The 20,808-nt window shown below is 36.4% G+C and overlaps 1 protein-coding gene across 1 annotated transcript in view; it reads right to left on the reverse strand.

Annotated features, from left to right (window-relative positions):
* Dnah7 (dynein axonemal heavy chain 7) overlaps nucleotides 1-20,808 on the reverse strand; it is a 347,577-nt gene that overhangs the window by 88,796 nt on the left and 237,973 nt on the right. The window contains 1 exon segment of the mRNA XM_047547136.1: nucleotides 11,863-12,026. Coding sequence (XP_047403092.1) covers nucleotides 11,863-12,026 — 164 coding nt within the window.

Here is a 20,808-nt window from a genome sequence, read left to right on the forward strand (position 1 = left end):
GAAGTCTTCCTAATTCCTACATAAGGCCAGTAATACCCTAAAACCAAACTATATTAGACAGTACAACAAAACAGATCACTATTCCTCATGAATATAAATGTTGAATCTTCAATAAAATATTAACAAACTGAATCCAGAAATATATAAATACGAGAATAAATTATGACCAGGTGGAGTGTATCCTGAGAATGCAATGTTATTTCAACATTCAAAAATCAATTGGTATAATTTACCATGTTAGCAGACTAAATATAAAAAAGGACAAAAAAAATTTTACTAGATACAGAAAAAGCATTTGTCAAAAGGCCCTCAGCAAACTAGCAGTAGAAGATTTTTTTTGCACAATAAAAAGAATGTATAGATGCAGTAAAAAAAAAATAGAGTTAATATCATATGTAATGGTAATCTAACCTTAAATTGGATAGGCAACAATGTCTTATTTAATCATCTCTGTTCAACATTATCCTGGAAGTCATTGTCAGTGCAATACACCAAGGAAAAAAGTAATAAAGGGCATAAAGTTTAAAAAGAAAGAAATTAAAGTGTCACTATTCACAGACAGTATGATTTTCTACATAGAATATCCTAATGAACTTACATAAAAGGTCAAATGAGTTTTAAAAGTTTGCCAGATACAAAGTCAATAAGCTAAAATTGCTTCCAGAAAATGAAAATTATTTTCCTAGTACTAGCAATGAACAATTGCACAACAACAAAAATTTAAGTAATATTTACTAAATAGCACATGAAGATTTTTTAAATACCGTGTGTAAATATAACAGTAAAACACTGATGAAATAAATCAGAAACCTAAATAAATGAATCAATACATTGTGTATATGAATTATAAGTTATTAACTTTTCAAGTCTTCCCAAATCAATTTGTAGTACCATTGAATCCCTAATCAAATTCCAGAAGGATTTTTTTTTCCTGTTTTGGAGATATTGAACCTGGGATGCTCTACCACCAAGCTACACTCCCAGTCCCAGAAGAATCTTTTGTAGAAACCAATTTATTTAAAAATCAATTCTAAAATTTACATTAAGAGGTAAGAACTAGACAAAACAATTTTGACAAATAATAAAGTTGGAAGGCATACTACTTGACCTCAAGAATTTATATAAAACTTCAACAATCAAAGCAATATTGGACTTGTATCAAGACAAATAGGTCAATGATACAGAATAAAGAATCTAGCAATAAACTCTCAAGTATATATGAAGAACTGATTTTCAAAAAAGATAAAAAATCAAATTTGATGAAAAAAAGGATAATGTTTCCAACAATATGCTAGAAAGATGGTCATCCACTCCCTCCTGTGTGTGTGTGTGTGTGTGTGTGTGTGTAATTACACACAAATTTTTGTACCCAGTTAACAACTATAACACATATATTTTCACTAAATAGTACTCTCATTGTAATGTCTTTTGATTAAAAGATAGGACAGTATTTGTGACTTCAGTTTATAATGTTTGTTTTTAAAACTTTGGGGTTACATAGAACAACATATTAAATGAATAACATTGCAAAGGTGATACTCTTTAGGGTAGATAAGGATACTACTAGTTTCTAGAATGAAATATGCCAATAATTATTGTGTAAAACTATATGCAACAAATATGGGCTTAACTAATCTCACTCTTTGGATGAAAATTCTGAATTCAAAATGACCAAGCATTCTATTGTTGACTTCTTTTCCATCACTATTTTGTATATATTGACAAGAAAGTGTTTTTCCTCTATGCAATCTTTCCCTCTCATACTTCCTCCATCAAACATTCTCGAATCCATAAATTCTTTAAAACCAGTAGTTCCCAAATGGGAAATGAATTATTACAGCACTCAGTGTTCCAGGTTTGGGCAATGCTTGTTCTTTTGTTATTGTCTAGAGAGGAGTATTATTTGGTGCTCTTCAGAGTTTTTGAAATCACAGATTTCTAACAGTTATAATACATGTTCACAGCAGTCTTCACAGGAGGACACGTAATTTGAATACATAGCAGTGATGTATTTCAGAGAATTTTTCTACTGCCTCTTTACACACACACACACACACACACAAAGATAAAAACAGATGAAGTGGAAGTTGGCAAGATGGCTGAATAGAGGTCCCACACATCCCTACATCAGATATACAGCTACAGAGTAAGGTGAATGACTATTGGAGAACACTAGGAAAGGAAGTAGAGAAGTGGAACCCTTGTTAAATCCAGAAACCTGGGACAGCAGTGTAGCAAGAGAAACAAAATATCCCAGCACTGAATCCCCTGCTCCATAGCTTGGGGAAGAGGAGTCTCCCCTTGACAGCAATAAAGATGAAAGAGAGTTCCAGCATTACTACCAGTTCAGACACTGGTAATCCTAGCAATCAGAAAGTTCTGCAGCCCTTGCAGGCTTCTGGCCTAAATAGAAAAGAGGACTGAAAACTGAACAATATGAAAAGGAATTCACTTTATCTCTCCAAGGAGGATGATATAGCCTGGAGTCATCTGGAGAAGGGACCTATTGTCTGAATTTAGACTGCTCTTGGGGGTCAGAAACCCCTGCATGTTCCCACACATGGGTCACCACAGACATTATGCTGTATTGACTCAGTGTGTGACTGCCTCATGAGACAGACTTGGCTTGGTGGAATAACTGATAAAAACTCACTGAGTACTATACATGGGAAATAGATGTTGAGATGTGGAGGAGATGAAGGTACCATCCACAAGAACCTGCCTTCTGAGCCCAGTGGTACGACTGGCCACATGTAATCTTTCATGGGTGCTGGGACGAAAAGCAGTTGCCCACATAGTTCCCACTAATCTTCTCTCAGGACCACATGAGCACCTGTCACTAACAAGGTGAGAAAGAACTGAGTTTCCATGGCTCCCTGACCCACATAAGCATGCTGTGGCAGTCTCTGGTAACACCATCACAGCTCCAGTTGTGGCCACATCCCCAAGATGAACAACCTAGGAAGGTTTAGAGAAATTTTGTCCAGGGTCTATGGTTGTGTTCTGCTCCACCTTAGAGCAGGTTCCACCTGCAACCCACTCCCATTCAATCCCTACAGGGCACTATAAACAACAACAACAAAAAAAAAAAAAAAATGGGGAAGAGTGGGGAGAAAAGCCCCCTTTGACACCCTGCTGTCCTCCCTTTGAGGTGCACAGGCTCTGAAAGTCTGGAAAGAAACTTTGTCCAGCACCAGACACATTCCCCCTTTCACTCTCTCCTTCGAGTATCTCAACTGAGAGGGAGTTTCAGACTCCAGTTATGACACACTCCTGCCCAAGCTCTGGTGGGCATTACAACTGAGAAACATCTGAGGAGAAAACCCTCCAGCCATCACGCTAACTCCAGTCATGCATAGATAAGAAGGGACAAAATTACACTCCGGGGAGAGCATGCCTATAGTGGCAGCAAAGAAGAATAACACAACTTTTCCTATCTTTATACCTATAAGGGTCCCCATCTTTTTTGACCCCATACCTTATTTGATCACATACTGCTAACAATACTAAGGATGAGTACCACAGAGGGGGTTCTGTAATTCCTGCCCCTTCTTATGAAAGAGAAGTCTAATCAGAGAACAAATGTTTAAAGCCTCTCCCCAATACTCAAGCAGCCACTACCAGTGATCCACTCAAGGAACAGAGAGCTATTAGCAATAGTACCTGAAAAAGCACCCATCACCAGATAGAGCCTACCACTCCCATCACAGGAATAACCACTCACTCTCCAGTCTGCACCGTACCTGCCTGAACTGCTGGTGTCCCCACTCTTGTGCAACCTACAGACAGTGGATCTCTCTGACTGATACTATATCCAATGTGCCAAACCCACTAAAGCCAAAGTAGTTTCTGAGAGGTTAGACTACAGTAGCCAGCTGGAAATAAACTCAACAGTTTGCATCCGTTTTCATAACAAATTGATACTCCAAGACACACAGAAATCCACTTACTAAGAAGGCCATAACAAAAAGTGCTACTGATAATCCATTTCACTAAATGACAAGTCTCAACATATTAATACAAGAAACATTAAAAAACAAGGTAATATGACACCTCCTAAAGACCAAACTCTCTAGTAGCAGATTCCAAAGATGTTGGATTAAATGCCTGATAAAGAATTTCAAAGACTGATTTTTAAGAAAACTTAATGAGATCTACAAGAACATAGATAAATAGGTGAAGGAAGTTTGGAAGACAATGTAGAATATGAATGTGAAACTCAGCAAAGAAAGAGATTTTCTAGAGAACCAATCAGAAAGTTTGAAATGAAGAACTCAACACGTTGGATAAAAAATTATTTTGAGAGCCAAGTGCAGTAGCACATGACTTTAATCCCAGTTCCTTGGGAGACTAAAGCAGGAGAATTACAAGCTTAAGACCTGGCTCAGTGACTTAGCAAAACTCTGCCTTAAAATAAAAAACATAAAAAGGACTAGGGGATGTAGCTTGGAAGTAGTGTGCCCCTGGGTTTACTCTCCCAGTACCACCAAAAAAAGATTCAAAAGGAAAATTCAGTTGAAGCCAGGCATGGTAGCACATACATGCCTACAATCCCAAATACTTGAAAGACTGAGATAGGAAGAGGATGATTTAGGCAATATATTGGGACCCCTATAACAATTTTAAAACAAATTTAGATGAACTCCTTAAATGCAGACTAGATAGAATATCACATATAGACAAAAATGAAGAAAAAAATAAGGAAGAATGAACAGAGCATTAGGACATTGTTATGGTTTAGATATGAGGTGTACCCCAAGAGCTCATGTGTGAGATGATGCAAAAAAGATTAGAGGTGAAATGATTGGGTTATAAGAGTCTTAAATTAATCAATACATTATTCCCCTTATAGGGATTAACCAGGTGGTAACTGTAGGCAGGTAGACTGTGGTTGGAGGAGGAGAGTCACTGAAGGCATGACTTTTTATATATTTTGTCTTTAGTGAGAAAAGAAATCTTCCTCTGCTTCTTGGTGACCATGTCCTGAGTTGTTTTCCTCCACTATGCCTTTCTGCCATGATGTCTGGCCTCACCTAAGGTCCAGAGCAATGGAGCTAGCCAAGTATAGACTGAGTTCTCTGAAATTGTCATTCCCCAATAAGCTTATTCTCCTCTAAAATTGTTCTTGTCAGGTCTTTTGGTCATAGCAGCAAAAAGTTGACTAAAACAGAAATTATTAAAAGATCAAAAACTGCACATGAGCATACCTGAAAGGGGAAAAGTAAAGTTTAAGGGCATAGAAAACCTATTCAATGAAATAATGTCAGAAAACTTCCCTATTATGAGGGATGACACAGTCATCCAGTTATATGAGGCCTATAGAACCCCAAATAGACATAAGCAGAAAAGGCCCTCACGACCTGATAATTTGATAAGCAAATTATCAAAAATGCAAAACAAAGAGAGAATTTTGAAATCTCAAAGAGAAAAGCACCAAGTCACATTTAAGGACAACCCCATTAGATGAGCAGCAGATTTCTCAGAAGAAATCCTACGGGTCAGGGGACATGAAATGATATATTTCAAGTCCTGAAAGAAAATAACTGCCAACCAAGATTCATAACCAGCAAAGCTATCCAAAAGTGAAGGAGAAATGACAATAAGACAAAATTAAGGGAATTTATGACCACTAGATCAGTCTTACAAAAAAATACTAAAGTGAATTCTCTACTAAGAAGTAGGAGAAAGATAATCACTATCAGAGGAATATGTGAAATTATAAATCCCACTAAAAGAGCAAATAAACAAATGGGAAGTAGAAAAGTTTCAACATTATAAATACAATAAAACAGAAAAGAATCAAATGTTATAATACAATAAACCGTTGAACCATAAAGATGACTGAGAAAAATAATTGACCACAGAATATTCAAAACAACTAGAAGAAAAATCAACAAAATGATAGGCCCAAATCAATACTTTTAATTAATAATTCTGAGCATAAATGGTCTTAATTCTCCAGTTAAACAATATGGACAGACTGAATGGATTTAAAAACAAGGCTTAACAATATGCTGAGTACAGGAAATTTGCCTATCAGTCAGGACACAGAAAGACTGAGTGGAAAGGTTAGCAAAGTGATATTCCAAGCAAAGAGAATCCAAAAACAATAAGAAGTAGCTATACTTATATGTGACAAAACAAATGGTAAGGAAAAAAAAAAAAACAGTAACAAAGAAGTCAATTATATCATGATCAAGGGATCAATTTATCAGAAGGATATAACAATTATTTAGCTGCACCTTATAAGGGAGCACATAATTTTATAAAGCAAACAATATTAGTCTTAAGGAAAAGAGAACCTTTAATATAAAAAAAAATGGGCATTTCATTATCCAACTATCACCAATGGATAGTGCATCCAGACAAAAATCAACAAAGAAACATCAGAGTTAAACCACACTGTAGATCAAATGATCTTAATAGACACTTACAGAAGACCCCACTCAACAGCTTCAGAATATGCATTCTTTTCTTCACTGCATGGAACTTTCTCTAGGATGGATTACTAACATACTTAAAAAATCATATTCTATATTTTTTGATCACAAGAAAAGAAAACTAGATCAGTGGCAGAGAAACTTTAGAAATTATATGAATACATGGAGGCTGAACAACACACTTTTGAACAAATACTGCGTCACTAAGAAGGTCAGAAGGGAAATTTAAAAATTCTTTGAAACAAATGAAAATGGAAACAAAACATACAACAACCTACAGGATATAGCAAAAGTAGTACTGAGAGAAAAGTTCATAGGAATGAGTGCCTACTCAAAAAAAGGAAGTTCAGTTTAAAATAAAAAGCCTAATGGTGTATTTCAAGAACCTAGAAAAGTAAAAATAAACCATACCCAATATAAGTAGAAAGAAGTAATAATAAAGATCATAGCAGAAGTAAATAAAATACAGTCTAAAATAACAAAGGATCAATGAAACAAAGAGTTGGTTCTTTGAAAAGATAAAACTGACAAACTTTCAGTGAGATTAATAAAAAAAATAAAAATAAAAAAGAGAGAACACCCAAATAAATACATAAAATTAGAGATGAAAAGAACACATTTTAACTAATACTCTAGAAGTTTCAAGAATTCTTAGGATTATTTTGAAAAACCACATGCTAATTAATAAAAAATCTAGAATAAATGGACAAATTTGGACACATATGCCCCAACAAAATTGAACAAAGAGGATATAAAACACCCAAATAAATCAATAACAAGTAATGAGACTGAAGTGGTAATGAAAGAAAAAGTTCAAAACCATCAAAGAAAAGTTCAAAACCAGATGACTTCACTGCTGATTTTTACCAAACATTTGAAGAACTAACACTAATCCTTCTCACACTAATCCATAGAATTGAAAGGGGGAACTATGAGACCAATGTTACCCTGTAACCAACACCTGACAAGGACTCAACAAAGAAAGAAAACTATAGACAAAAATCCCCAATGAATAAAAGATACAACAATCCTCAACAAAATATTTGAAAATTGAATACAACAGCACATTAAAAGGATCGTACACCCTGACCAAGTTCATTTAGCTCCATGGATGTAAGGATAGTACAACATACACATAAATGGATAAATGTAATATATCACACACATAGAATGAAGGATACATATCACATGATCATCTCAAGGGAAGCCGAAAAATTCTTTGATAAAATTTAACATCCCTTCCTGATAACAGCCTTAAAAAATAGATATAGAAGGATCATACCTTAATAATAAAGATTATATATGATAAATCCATAGCCAACATCATATTGAATGGGAAAAATAAAAACATCAGGACTAATATGAGGGTGTCCACTCTCACCACTCTTATTTAACATGGCACCAGAAATTTTAGCCAGAGCAATTAGGCAAAACAAAAAAATTAAAAGCAAACAAATAGAAAGGGAGGAAGTCAAATTACCTACCCCCATTTGCAGATGATGTAATTCTATACATAGAAAAACCTAAAAACTCCACCAAAGTACTATTAGAACTAATAAGTGAATTCAGTAAAGTAGCAAGACACAAAATCAACATACAAAAATCAGTAAATCTCCTCTATACCAAAAATGAATTTGCTGAAAAAGATATAATGAAAGCAATCCTATTCACAATATTCACAAACAAAAATAATATACCTAGGAATAGATTAACTAAGAAAGTGAAAATGAAAACACCAAAGAAAGAAATTGAAGACTCTAAAAGGCAGAAAGACCTTGATGTTCATGGATTAGGAGAAGTAATACTATTAAAATGTCTGTCCTACTCAAAGTGATCTTTCAATGCAAATCCCATCAAAGTACCAATGACTTTTTTTTTTTTTTTTTACAAAACTAGAAAAAACAGTTCTAAAATCCCTATTGAAGCACAATAGACACTAAATAGCCAAAGTGATTTGAGCAAAAAGGAGTAAAGCTGAAGGCATCACCATACTCAACTTTAAGGCATAATATAGAACCATAGTACAAAAAAAGCAAGGTATTGGCCAAAAAAAAAAAAAAAAAAGACACAAAATAGAAGACCCAGAAATACATCCAAACATATACAGCTAACAAAGTCTCAACAAAGATGCCAAAAACATACACTGGAGAAAGGACAGCCTTTTTAAAAAATGGCACTGTGAAAACTGATTGTACAAATACAAAAGACTGAAACTTGAATCCTATTTCTCACCCTATACAAAAAAAATAAAGGATCAGACCTTAATGTATGATTTGAAACTACTACAGGAAAACAGAGGAAATACTTCAAGATATTGGTATTGGTGATGATTTTTTAATCGGACAACAAAAGCACAGGAAATAAAAGCAAAAATTTGCAAATGGGATTATATCAAATAGAAAGTTCCTGCACAGTAAAGAAAAGATTCAATGGAGGGAAGAGACAGCCACAGACTTAGAGAAAATATTTACCAACTAGTCATCTGACAGAAGGTTAATATTCAGAATATATATAGAACTTTAAAAACTTAACAAAAAACAAGCAGTCCGATTAAAAAATGAATAGACATGTCTCAAAAGAAGTACAAATGGTTAATATATGAAAAAATGCTATAAGAGAAATGCAAATCAAATGTATAAGATACCATCACAACCCAGTTATTATGACTATTATAAATTTTTTTAAAAAGCTGATGAGAAAGCAGAGAAAAAGAAATTATAACTATGGGTAAGAATAAAAATTGATATAGCCACTCGTGGAGAACAGTATTGAGATTCCTCAAAAAACTAGAACTACCATATGCTTCAGTTATCCCACTTCTGGGTATAAACATGAAGTCAGCATACAAAAGAGTCACCTCTAGACCCAAGTTTATTGTAGCACTATTCACAATAGTTTTTATGGTTTAGATATGAGGTATTCCACAAAAGCTCATGTGTAAGAATGTTCAGAGGTAAAATGACTGGGTTTTGAGAGTCTTAACCTAATCAGTACATTAATCCACTTGTATGTATTAACTGAATAGTAACTGTAGTCAGGTAGGGTGGGGTTGGAGGAGGTAGGTCACTGAGGGGTGTGCCTTTGGAGTTTATGTTTTGTCCCCGGTGAACTTCTTCTTCCTAATTGCCATGTTCTGAGTTGCATTCTCCTCCATACCCTTCTGCTAGGATGTTCTGCCTCACTTCAGACCCAGAGTAATGGACTGAGACCTTTCAAACTGTGAATCCTAAATAAACTTTTCTTCCTCTAAAATTGTTCTTTTCAGGTGTTTTGGTCACCGTGACAAAAAAAGCTGAGTAAAACAGTAGCTAAGATATGGAATCAGCATAGGTGCCCATTGACAGATAAGTGCATAAAGAAAATATGATATGTGTACACAAGAAAGTTTTATTCATTCGTAAATGAGAATAAAATCCTGTCATTTGCAATTAAATTGATGGAACTAGTACTTTTTTTTTTTTGCTAGAAATTAAGATGTAATTTGACCTCCAATGGATATAATGATTACAGGTATCCTTCTAGGTATAACAAAGATATATAAACAGCAAATCAAAACAATGAAGACATTAACAATCATTCTGTAGAATGTGATCAGTTATATTCACAAGTACTTGAGAAGAGCCAAAGTTCTTCTTTTCTGAGAAAACAATAACAATGATAATACAAAAAAGCAGTAAAAATTTTATTATTCTTCATATTTGAGCTAATTGATCCAGTTGGACAGAAGTGAAAATAAGTGTTGGACTTTAAAATTTGAGAAATTTTCCACATATGTCAACCTTTTGTATATTAAATGTCAACACAAACACTGCATGCCAGTTAAACAATGTTAAGTAATTCAATAATGAACTAGATATCATTCTATATTTGTTAAGAGGTACTTAAAACTGCTATTTTAGTGACAAATTAATGAATCTGCCATTTTTTTTACATTCTCTGATTCCTTTCTGGATTAATTTTTAGATTGTAGAATCAGAGAACTCAATACTTAATTTTAGTCCCATAGAGAAAGACTTTTCTCTAAACCAACAAAATAATTAAATTGAAAGTTTAGTTTCTGAACAAGTTTATCTAAGTAAAATTTACTTGGTTAAATGAGGACTATGTGAAACAGTTTTCATTTTTGCCTTAGTTATCAGAAAGCTTAAATGTACTTCCAGGCCCAACTAGAAGGATTAGCTTAACTCAAGGGTCTAATAGTAACTACTCCCTCCCTAACAGTCTAATCAAATTCTTTCTTGTTTCATGATATAACCAACTAGTGCATACCTTAAATTTTTACAGAACAATTCAGTAAATAAATGCTAAAGGAATCTATCTGTCAAAACATGTTCACCAGAGTTTTACTTTATGGAACGATTTTCATAAATGCTACATATAAAAATTTAAGAGCAATTCGTCATCATACTTAGTGGTCATTTCTATTATTAGAAATCACACCTATATCTTGTGTGTTGTTACTTTAAATTAAGTACCATCATACTACTTTTTAAATAGAAAACTATCAATTAATCAAGCTAGTCTTGTGAGACAACTAAATACTTCCCTCTGGTGTGCTGTTAACACACTGAAATCATAAGAAACTGGCCCAGTCATAAAAGGCCTTGGTAATGTGAACTTGGACATAACACAACTGATGTTTGTTCAGGAACAGGCTGAAGTCCTTGGTTTCTTGGAGGTAAGACCTGAAGGAGAGGGTGTGACTGAAATACCTGTGGCATCTTCCCAACCCAGATTCTCTGGGGCTCATCTACTACCAGGAGATTCCATCAAGAGTGTAGAACCTTGAAAGATCCAGTCAGCCAAGGATCAAGAAATGTAAGCATGTAATTTAAACCTGTTCCACATTAGGGACTCAGACAGAATTTGGAACACCCTACCCAATCGCAACCCATAATCCACTGCTGCACGTTTAATAGCCCATCATAACAAAATTCAACATTTTATAAGAATGAAAATTTTGGACTTCACTTAATTATGGCAGAATTTTTCTCTACTTTCCAAAACAATTGATTAAGAAAGGTCGTCTGGCTTTGTTTGTTTACTAGTCTCCACTATTCATATTTAACTTAGCTAACTAATTGTTTCAATAATGTAGAATTCTGTTATTCAAAGTTGTTAAGAGGTTTGCAAATAAATAAATCTGCTGATTATTTAATAATTTGTGAGGGGAAAAAGCCAAGGTGTTCATACTCAGACAATGGTAGGGCTAGTAAGTCTAAGCCCATGGTAGGGCTATTAAGTTTCAAGAATAGGACACATTTGGAGTTTTCCATACTCTAGCTGGGGCAAGTCTGTTAGGATTCCCAGGAACCAGAATAGTACCAAAGCCAAGGTTCATATTCAGAAAGTTAGAAGTTAATGTTCTTTCTCAAAGAGTTAGAAGTCAATTTGTGAGAGTTCTAAAGCCGAGGTTACTTACATTATGATGATGCCATTGTCAATAGAAAATGAGTCAGAAGGTAGTCCAGCAATATTCCAAGCTCGAATTGTCACAGCTTCTCCCAGGGTACCCATAAGAGAATACTCATCTGAGCAGGGAATATCTCTTGCTTTGCACAAATCTGTCCACTCCTTGGTTTGGTTCTTTAAAGCATTCACAGAAAGATATATGGAAAGAATGTTAATAATAATTTAAAACTCTTCAATAATACTTTGAACATTGAGAAAACAAACCATTGTTAAAACTCTACCTCAAAAATGACTTCTGTAGTAGATTTTTGTTAAAATAAAATTGTAATTAAGAAGGTTAGTTATACAATTAAATGAAAACGAATTATATTTAATGTTAAGACAATACCTAGACTGATTACATAATGAAGTCAGAATTTTGTATCTGGCAAAAAAATAATTACTAATTGTTATTCTAAACCTTCATGTTTTACAAAGTAATTGGAAACCACAATTTTCTTGGATTACAAATATTTAGCAAAACTTAATATTATGGAATAAAAGTAAGTTCATTTTGAACAAGTAGAGGAAACAGAAAACACTTATGTCTAGCTTTCACAGGTCCTTGAGAGGGACTATGGTAAGGGCTATTCTCATCAAGAATAAGACACAGGTGATCCAAGATGGAGGACTAGAGGGTGACTGCATCTCCTGTCACTCCAGAACCCAGGATTCAAGAAGGCGAGGCATTGAGAGACTCGGACTAAAATAGAGCCACGGGTGAGTCTTGCCCACTGGGTAAAGCTCGGCCTCGGCGGCAGGCCCAGATAGAGGTGGCTTATTGGAGCAGGGCAGGGCAGCTAGAGACTTCCACAGGCAGCCCTGCGCACTCCGGCGGTGGGCCCCTCCCACATGGCCAGCTTCTCCAGCTTCTCAGAGCAGGCCCCCCAGTGAGAGCCTTTCTGATCAGAACCAGCTCCAAGTCCCAGAGCCAGCGCGGCGTGCTCCGACCCACAAGCGACTTCAGGGACCAGGACAGGGCAGCCAGGGACTTCCCCAAGCAGCCTGGCCCCCTGCGGCGGGAGGTACCTTTCAAGACTAGCTTCTCGGAGCAGACCACCCAGTGAGAGCCTTTCTACACAGAGCCAGCCACAAGTCCTCATGCCAACGGAGAGCTTTGACCCGCAAGCAGCCTCTGGGATCGGGGCAGGACAGCCAGAGACTTCTCCAGGAGGCCCTGCTCCCTCCGGCTGCAGGGTCTTTCCACGGGGCGATCCAAGATGGTGGACTAGAGGGTGACTGCATCTCCAGTCCCTCCAGAACCCAGGACTCAAGAAGGGGAGGCATTGAGAATCTCAGACTAAAATAGAGCCACGGGGTGAGTCTTCCCCACCGGGTGAAGCTCAGCCTGGGAGGCAGGCACTGATAGGGGCATCTTATCAGAGCAGGGCAGGACAGCTAGAGTCTTCCCCAGGTATCCCTGCACAATCTGGCGGTGGGTTCCTCCCACACGGCCAGCTGCGTGGTGCAGGACCCCCAGTGAGAGCCTTTCCGCACAGAGCCAGCTCCAAGCCCTGGAACCAGTAACGGCAAGGGGCAGCTTTCTTCAGAAGCACTGCATTATCAAGTTCCTCCAAGACTTCAGGCTACTGAAGGCTGGGAGGTGATACACTGGAAATCTACTGGGACACTATAAGCCAAGAGAGGAAATCTGCAATATCTCAGGGTCCCATTGACATCTGACCAAAATGAGAAAACAAGGGAAGAAAATGTCCCAAACACACCTAGATACTATATCAATAAAACCCGATGACAGCACAGCAGAAGAAATGTCAGAAAGGGAGTTCAGAATGTACATAATTAAAACAATCAGAGAAGCAAATGAGGAGATGAAAGAGCAAATGCAGGCATTGAAGGAGGAGATGAAAGAGCAAATGCAAGCATTAAATGATCGCACCAATCAACAGTTAAAAGACCAAATACGGGAAGCAAGAGATCATTTCAATAAAGAGTTAGAGATTCTGAAAAAAAAAAAAAAAAAAAAAACAGAAATCCTTGAAATGAAGGAAACAATAAACCAAGTTAAAAACTCCATAGAAAGCATAGCCAATAGGATAGAACACCTGGAAGACAGAACCTCAGACATTGAAGACAAAATATTTAATCTTGAAAACAAAGTTGGCCAAACAGAGAAGATGGTAAGAAATCATGAACAGAATCTACAAGAATTATGGGATATCATGAAAAGGCCAAATTTAAGAATTATTGGGATTGAGGAAGGCTTAGAGAAACAAACCAAAGGAATGAACAATCTATTCAATGAAATAATATCAGAAAATTCCCCAAATCTGAAGAACGAAATGGAAAACCAAGTACAAGAGGCTTATAGGACTCCAAATATACAAAATTACAACAGACCCACACCAAGGCACATTATAATGAAAATACCTAACATACAAAATAAGGACAGAATTTTAAAGGCCGCGAGAGAAAAGAATCAAATTACATTCAGGGGGAAACCAATAAGAATATCAGCAGATTTTTCAATCCAGACCCTAAAAGCTAGAAGGGCCTGGAACAACATTTACCAAGCTCTGAAAGAAAATGGATGCCAACCAAGAATCTTATACCCAGCAAAACTTAGTTTCAGATTTGACGACGAAATAAGATCCTTCCATGATAAACAAAAGCTAAAGGAATGTACAAAAAGAAAGCCGGCATTACAGAACATTCTCAGCAAAATATTCCATGAGGAAGAGATGAAAAACAACAATGCAAATCCGCAACAGGAGGAACTAGCCTAAAGGAATAGCCAAATAAAGGAGAAACCAAATCATGTCAAAAAACAAAAATGAACCAAATGACCGGGAATACAAATCATATCAAAATAATAACCCTGAATGTTAATGACCTGAACTCATCAATCAAAAGACACAGACTGGCAGATTGGATTAAAAAGAAAAATCCAACAATATGTTGCCTGCAAGAAACTCACCTCATAGAAAGAGATACCCATAGACTAAAGGTGAAAGGATGGGGAAAAACATACCATGCACACGGACACAGCAAAAAAGCTGGAGTATCCATCCTCATTTCAGATAATGTGGACTTCAAGCCAAAACTAGTCAGAAGGGATAAAGAAGGACATTACATGCTGCTTAAGGGAAGCATAAATCAGCAAGACATAACAATCATAAATATCTATGCCCCGAACATTGGCTCATCGACATATGTCAAACAAATCCTTCTCAATTTTAGAAACCAAATAGAGCATAACACAATAATACTAGGTGATTTTAACACACCTCTCTCACCACTGCATAGATCTTCCAAACAAAAATTGAATAAAGAAACCAAAGATCTCAATAACACAATCAACAATTTAGACTTAACCGACATATATAGACTATACAATCCAACAAAGAACGAATACACTTTCTTCTCAGCAGCACATGGATCCTTCTCTAAAATAGACCATATTTTATGCCACAAAGCTACTGTTAGCAAATACAAGAAGATAGAGATACTACCTTGTACTCTATCAGATCATAATGGATTGAAATTAGAAATAAATGACAGAATAAAAAACAGAAACTTCTCCAATACCTGGAGATTAAATAATACACTATTATTTGATGAATGGATAACAGAAGACATCAGGAGGGAAATAAAAAAATTCTTAGAAGTAAACGAGAACAAAGATACATCATATCAAAATCTCTGGGACACTATGAAAGCAGTACTTAGAGGAAGATTTATTTCATGGGGCACATTCAACAAAAGAAGTGGAAATCAACAAATAAACGACCTAACACTACAGCTCAAAGCCCTAGAAAAAGAAGAGCAGATCAACACCAAAAGTAGGAGAAGACAGGAAATAGTTAAAATCAGAGCCGAAATCAACGAAATTGAAACAAAAGAAACAATTGGAAAAATTAACAAAATAAATAGTTGGTTCTTTGAAAAAATAAACAAAATTGATAAACCCTTAGCCACAAAAACAAAGAGAAAGAGGGAGAAAACTCAAATTACTAAAATTCGGAATGAACAAGGAAATATCACAACAGACATGAGTGAAATACAAAACATAATTAGAAGCTATTTTGAAAATCTATACTCCAACAAGACAGAAAACCTCAAAGACATCAACAAGTTTCTAGAGACATATGAATTACCTAAACTGAACGAGGAGGACATACGCAACTTAAATAAATCAATTTCAAGCAATGAAATAGAAGAGGTCATCAAAAGACTACCAACAAAGAAAAGTCCGGGACCAGATGGATTCTCAGCCGAGTTCTACAAAACCTTTAAAGAAGAGCTCAGTCCAATATTCCTCAAAGTATTCCATGAAATAGAAGAGGAGGGAACTCTCCCAAACTCGTTCTATGAAGCCAATATCACCCTGATACCTAAACCAGACAGAGACACATCAAGGAAAGAAAATTTCAGACCAATATCCTTAATGAACATCGATGCAAAAATTCTCAACAAAATTTTAGCAAATCGCATACAAAAACATATTAAAAAGATAGTGCACCACGATCAAGTGGGTTTTATCCCAGGGATGCAAGGTTGGTTCAACATCTGGAAATCAATAAATGTCATTCACCATATCAACAGACTTAAAGTTAAGAATCACATGATTATTTAAATAGATGCAGAAAAAGCATTTGATAAAATACAGCATCCCTTCATGCTCAAAACACTAGAAAAAATTGGGGTAGTGGGAACATTCCTGAACATTATAAAGACCATCTATGCTAAGCCCATGGCCAATATCATTCTAAATGGTGAAAAACTGAAAGCATTCCCCCTAAAAACTGGAACAAGGCAGGAATGCCCTCTTTCACCACTTCTATTCAACATCATCCTTGAGACTCTAGCCAGAGCAATTAGACAAACCAAAGAAATTAAAGGGATATGGATAGGAAAAGAAGAACTCAAACTATCCCTGTTTGCTGATGACATGATTATATATTTAGAGGAACCTGGAAATTCCTCCAGAAAACTTTTAGAACTCATAAGTGAATTCAGTAAAGTAGCAGGTTACAAGATCAATGCTCATAAATCCAATGCATTTTTATACATAAGTGATGAATCTTCAGAAAGAGAAATTAGGAAAACTACCCCATTCACAATAGCATCGAAAAAAATAAAATACTTGGGAATCAATCTCACAAAAGAGGTGAAAGACCTCTACAATGAGAACTACAGAACACTAAAGAAAGAAATTAAAGAAAACCTTAGAAGATGGAAAGATCTCCCATGTTCTTGGATAGGCAGAATTAATATTGTCAAAATGGCCATACTACCTAAAGTGCTATACAGATTCAATGCAATTCCAATTAAAAACCCAATGATGTACCTCACAGAAATAGAGCAAGCAATTATGAAATTCATCTGGAAGAATAAAAAACCCAGAATAGCTAAAACAATCCTCAGTAGAAAGAGCGAAGCAGGGGGTATCGCAATACCAGATCTTCAACTCTACTACAAAGCAATAGTAACAAAAACGGCATGGTATTGGTACCAAAATAGACAGGTCAATGGTACAGAATAGAGGACATGGACACAAACCCAAATAAATACAATTTCCTCATACTAGACAAAGGGTCCAAAAATATGCAATGGAGAAAAGATAGCCTCTTCAACAAATGGTGCTGGGAAAACTGGAAAACCATATTCAACAGAATGAAATTAAACCCCTATCTCTCACCCTGCACAAAAATCAACTCAAAATGGATCAAGGACCTTGGAATCAGACCAGAGACCCTGCATCTTATAGAAGAAAAAATAGGTCCAAACCTTCAACTTGTTGGTTTAGGACCAGACTTCCTCAACAGGACTCCCATAGCACAAGAAATAAAAGCAAGAATCAACAACTGGGATAGATTCAAACTAAAAAGCTTTCTCTCAGCAAAGGAAACTTTCAGTAATGTGAAGAGAGAGCCTACAGAGCGGGAAAATATCTTTGCCCCTCATACTTCAGATAGAGTCCTAATTTCCAGAATCTATAAAGAACTCAAAAAACTCTACACCAAGAATACAAATAATCCAATCAACAAATGGGCTAAGGAAATGAACAGACACTTTCACAAAAGAAGATGTACAAGGAATCAACAGATATATGAAAAAATGTTCACCATCTCTAGTAATAAGAGAAATGCAAATCAAAACTACCCTAAGATTTCATCTCACCCCAATTAGAGTGGCAATTATCAAGAACACAAGCAACAATAGGTGTTGGCGAGGATGTGGGGAAAAAGGCACACTCATACATTGCTGGTGGGGTTGCAAATTAGTGCAGCCACTCTGGAAAGCAGTATGGAGATTCCTCAGAAAGCTTGGAATGGAACCACCATTTGACCCAGCTATCCCACTCCTTGGCCTATACCCAAAGGATTTAAAATCAGCATACTACAGAGATACAGCCACATCAATGTTCATTGCTGCTCAATTCACCATAGCCAGATTGTGGAATCAACCTAGATGCCCTTCAGTTGATGAATGGATAAAGAAACTGTGGCATATATATACAATGGAATATTACTCCGCAATGAAGAATGATAAAATTATGGCATTTGCAGGCAAATGGATGAAATTGGAAAGTATCATGCTAAGTGAGAGAAGCCAATCTCAAAAAACTAAAGGGCGAATGATCTCGCTGATAAGCGGATGAGGACATATAATGGGGGGTGGGAGGAGTTAGCGTTAGGGTTAGGGTTAGGTTTAGGGTTAGGGATAAGGAGGGTGGCAAGAACGGAGGAAGGAAGGACTGTATAGAGGAAAAAGAGGGGTGGGAGGGGTGGGGGGAAGGGAAAAAATAATGAATCAAACATTATTGCCCTATGTAAATTTATGATTACACAAATGGTATGCCTTGACTCCAAGTACAAATAGAGAAACAACATGTATTCCATTTGTATACAATTAAAAAAAAAAAAGAATAAGACACATTTTGGTGTTTTCCGTACTCTAGCTAGGGCAAGTCTGTTAGGATTCCCAGGAAGCAGGAGAGCACTAAAGTCAAGGGTCATACTCAGAAAGTGACAAGTTCATATTCCAGTTCACACTACAGATCAAAATCTTCAGAAATAGTAAAAAGCATGAGTGGAGTAAAATGAGCTAGGAACAAAAGGAAGATATCAACAAGCCACACAGGAAGGTGAATTTGTATGGTGTTGGTACCAGCCTTCAGTTTGATGAGGCTGCTGCGTGCGCGCAGGTGGCACTGGCTGAGAGCGCATGGTGGGCACCATCATCTCCCCTAGGTTCTTGCTGAGTAGGCTGGACCAACATTCTTTTTGGTTTGATGGTTTTGGGGGAGTTGATGACTTTTATGACTTTGATAAGCTAGTAAATATTACGTAGAATGCCCCATATTGGGGTCTATATGACATTCCTCATGATTCAACTTGTCAAGCACCTTGTCTGAAATACCACAGAAATGTTGTTGTTGTTCTCCTCATTGCATCCCATCAATGGTCCATGATTTCAAATTGTTCACTTACTGATAATTAATTTTTTATCACTTGATTAAAGTGTTGATTCCCAGGCTTCTATTTCAAATTATATAATATGCACGATTACAGGTTCTTTGGATGGTAGTACACAACACAAAGGCACCGAGATGAGTTTTTTTTTTTTTTTTTTTTTTTTTTTTTTTTTTTGTGGTGCTGGGGATCGAACCCAGGGCCTCGTGCTTGCAAGGCAAGCACTCTACCGACTGAGCTATCTCCCCAGCCCCAGAAGTTTTTGTTATTTGTAGCTCCAAACTGTAAGAAGGCTGTCCCACAGTGCCACAAAATGTGTTGTACCAGAGACAGAGTAATAAAGCTGGAGCTATAAGAGGCAGCTTGCGTGTGGTAAGCAGGATGGAATTAGCAAGTTTTCATGTACTTCCAGGGGACTGGATATTTTGAATAATTCTGTGGGCACAGAAAAGGGACTGTTCCTGGTATCCAGTATCTTGGAGCCTCTGGAGGGAGCCTAATATAACTCAGGAGTGTTAGAGCTTGGAAAGAAAAATCTAGGGCGAGGGCTTAGGAAACTGCTGACAAATGAGAATCCAGAGCTTTTATCCATGATTTAAAACAGTGAAGACAGCACTTGTGAATGATATCACAGCTTTTCCACTGCTGAGTCGTTCTTTCCCCTCCCTTTGCAACTAATAGTGAAGCCCTTTCTACAGATACTTTGTGACTAGGAAAATGTCCTGGCTTTTGTCAAGCACTCATTTTTTCACTTATTAATTTAACTGTCAGTATAGATTCATCTTTTTATATTTTATTCAATAGGTTATGCTACTATTATTTATTGTGATGCTGAAATTATCTAAAGTTTGACAGCGGAAGTACCCTGAGCTAAATTCTATGTCCTTTTCCTGTGTGGCCATTATTCTCTGTGTACTTCCTTATTCTTGCTCATAAGAGATATTTCATGCTTATCTTATAGTGATGTCTAGAATAAGCAAGAATGATCTTCCTATTTTAAGGTCAGTTGATTAGCAGCCTTAATTCCATCTGCAAAGTCCCTGTATCATACAACATGTTCACAAGTAGAAATACATATAAATGTAGTCATACTTGGAGATAAAGATCAATAAGGGTGAAATCCTTCCTATTACAGGTACATAATCAATCATCTGGCTGTTATTTTGTTTTATGTGGTCATTGTACCCAGAACAGGTGGAGTGACTATGTGAGTTAGAGGGACAGATTGCATTTCCTATGTGGATTCTGTCTTCTAATACACAATTCCTATTTGCATGGTTTCTTTTACTTGTGTTCAGGCTGTCAGCTGACTTGAAGACTTTTGGGGGAAGTCTGCAAGTTTGTTCAAAGCGAACTTGATGTTTGAGTAGGCATGACAGTCAATGACATGGAGGAAGAGTAGAGAAAATGGAAGCAATATTTCCTCTGGAATGCTCTGTTTAAAGTTCACAGGTAATAGTATGTTGCCACAGATGAACTCT

Source organism: Sciurus carolinensis, chromosome 3 (assembly GCF_902686445.1).
Source record: "Sciurus carolinensis chromosome 3, mSciCar1.2, whole genome shotgun sequence".
Lineage (NCBI taxonomy): Eukaryota > Metazoa > Chordata > Mammalia > Rodentia > Sciuridae > Sciurus > Sciurus carolinensis.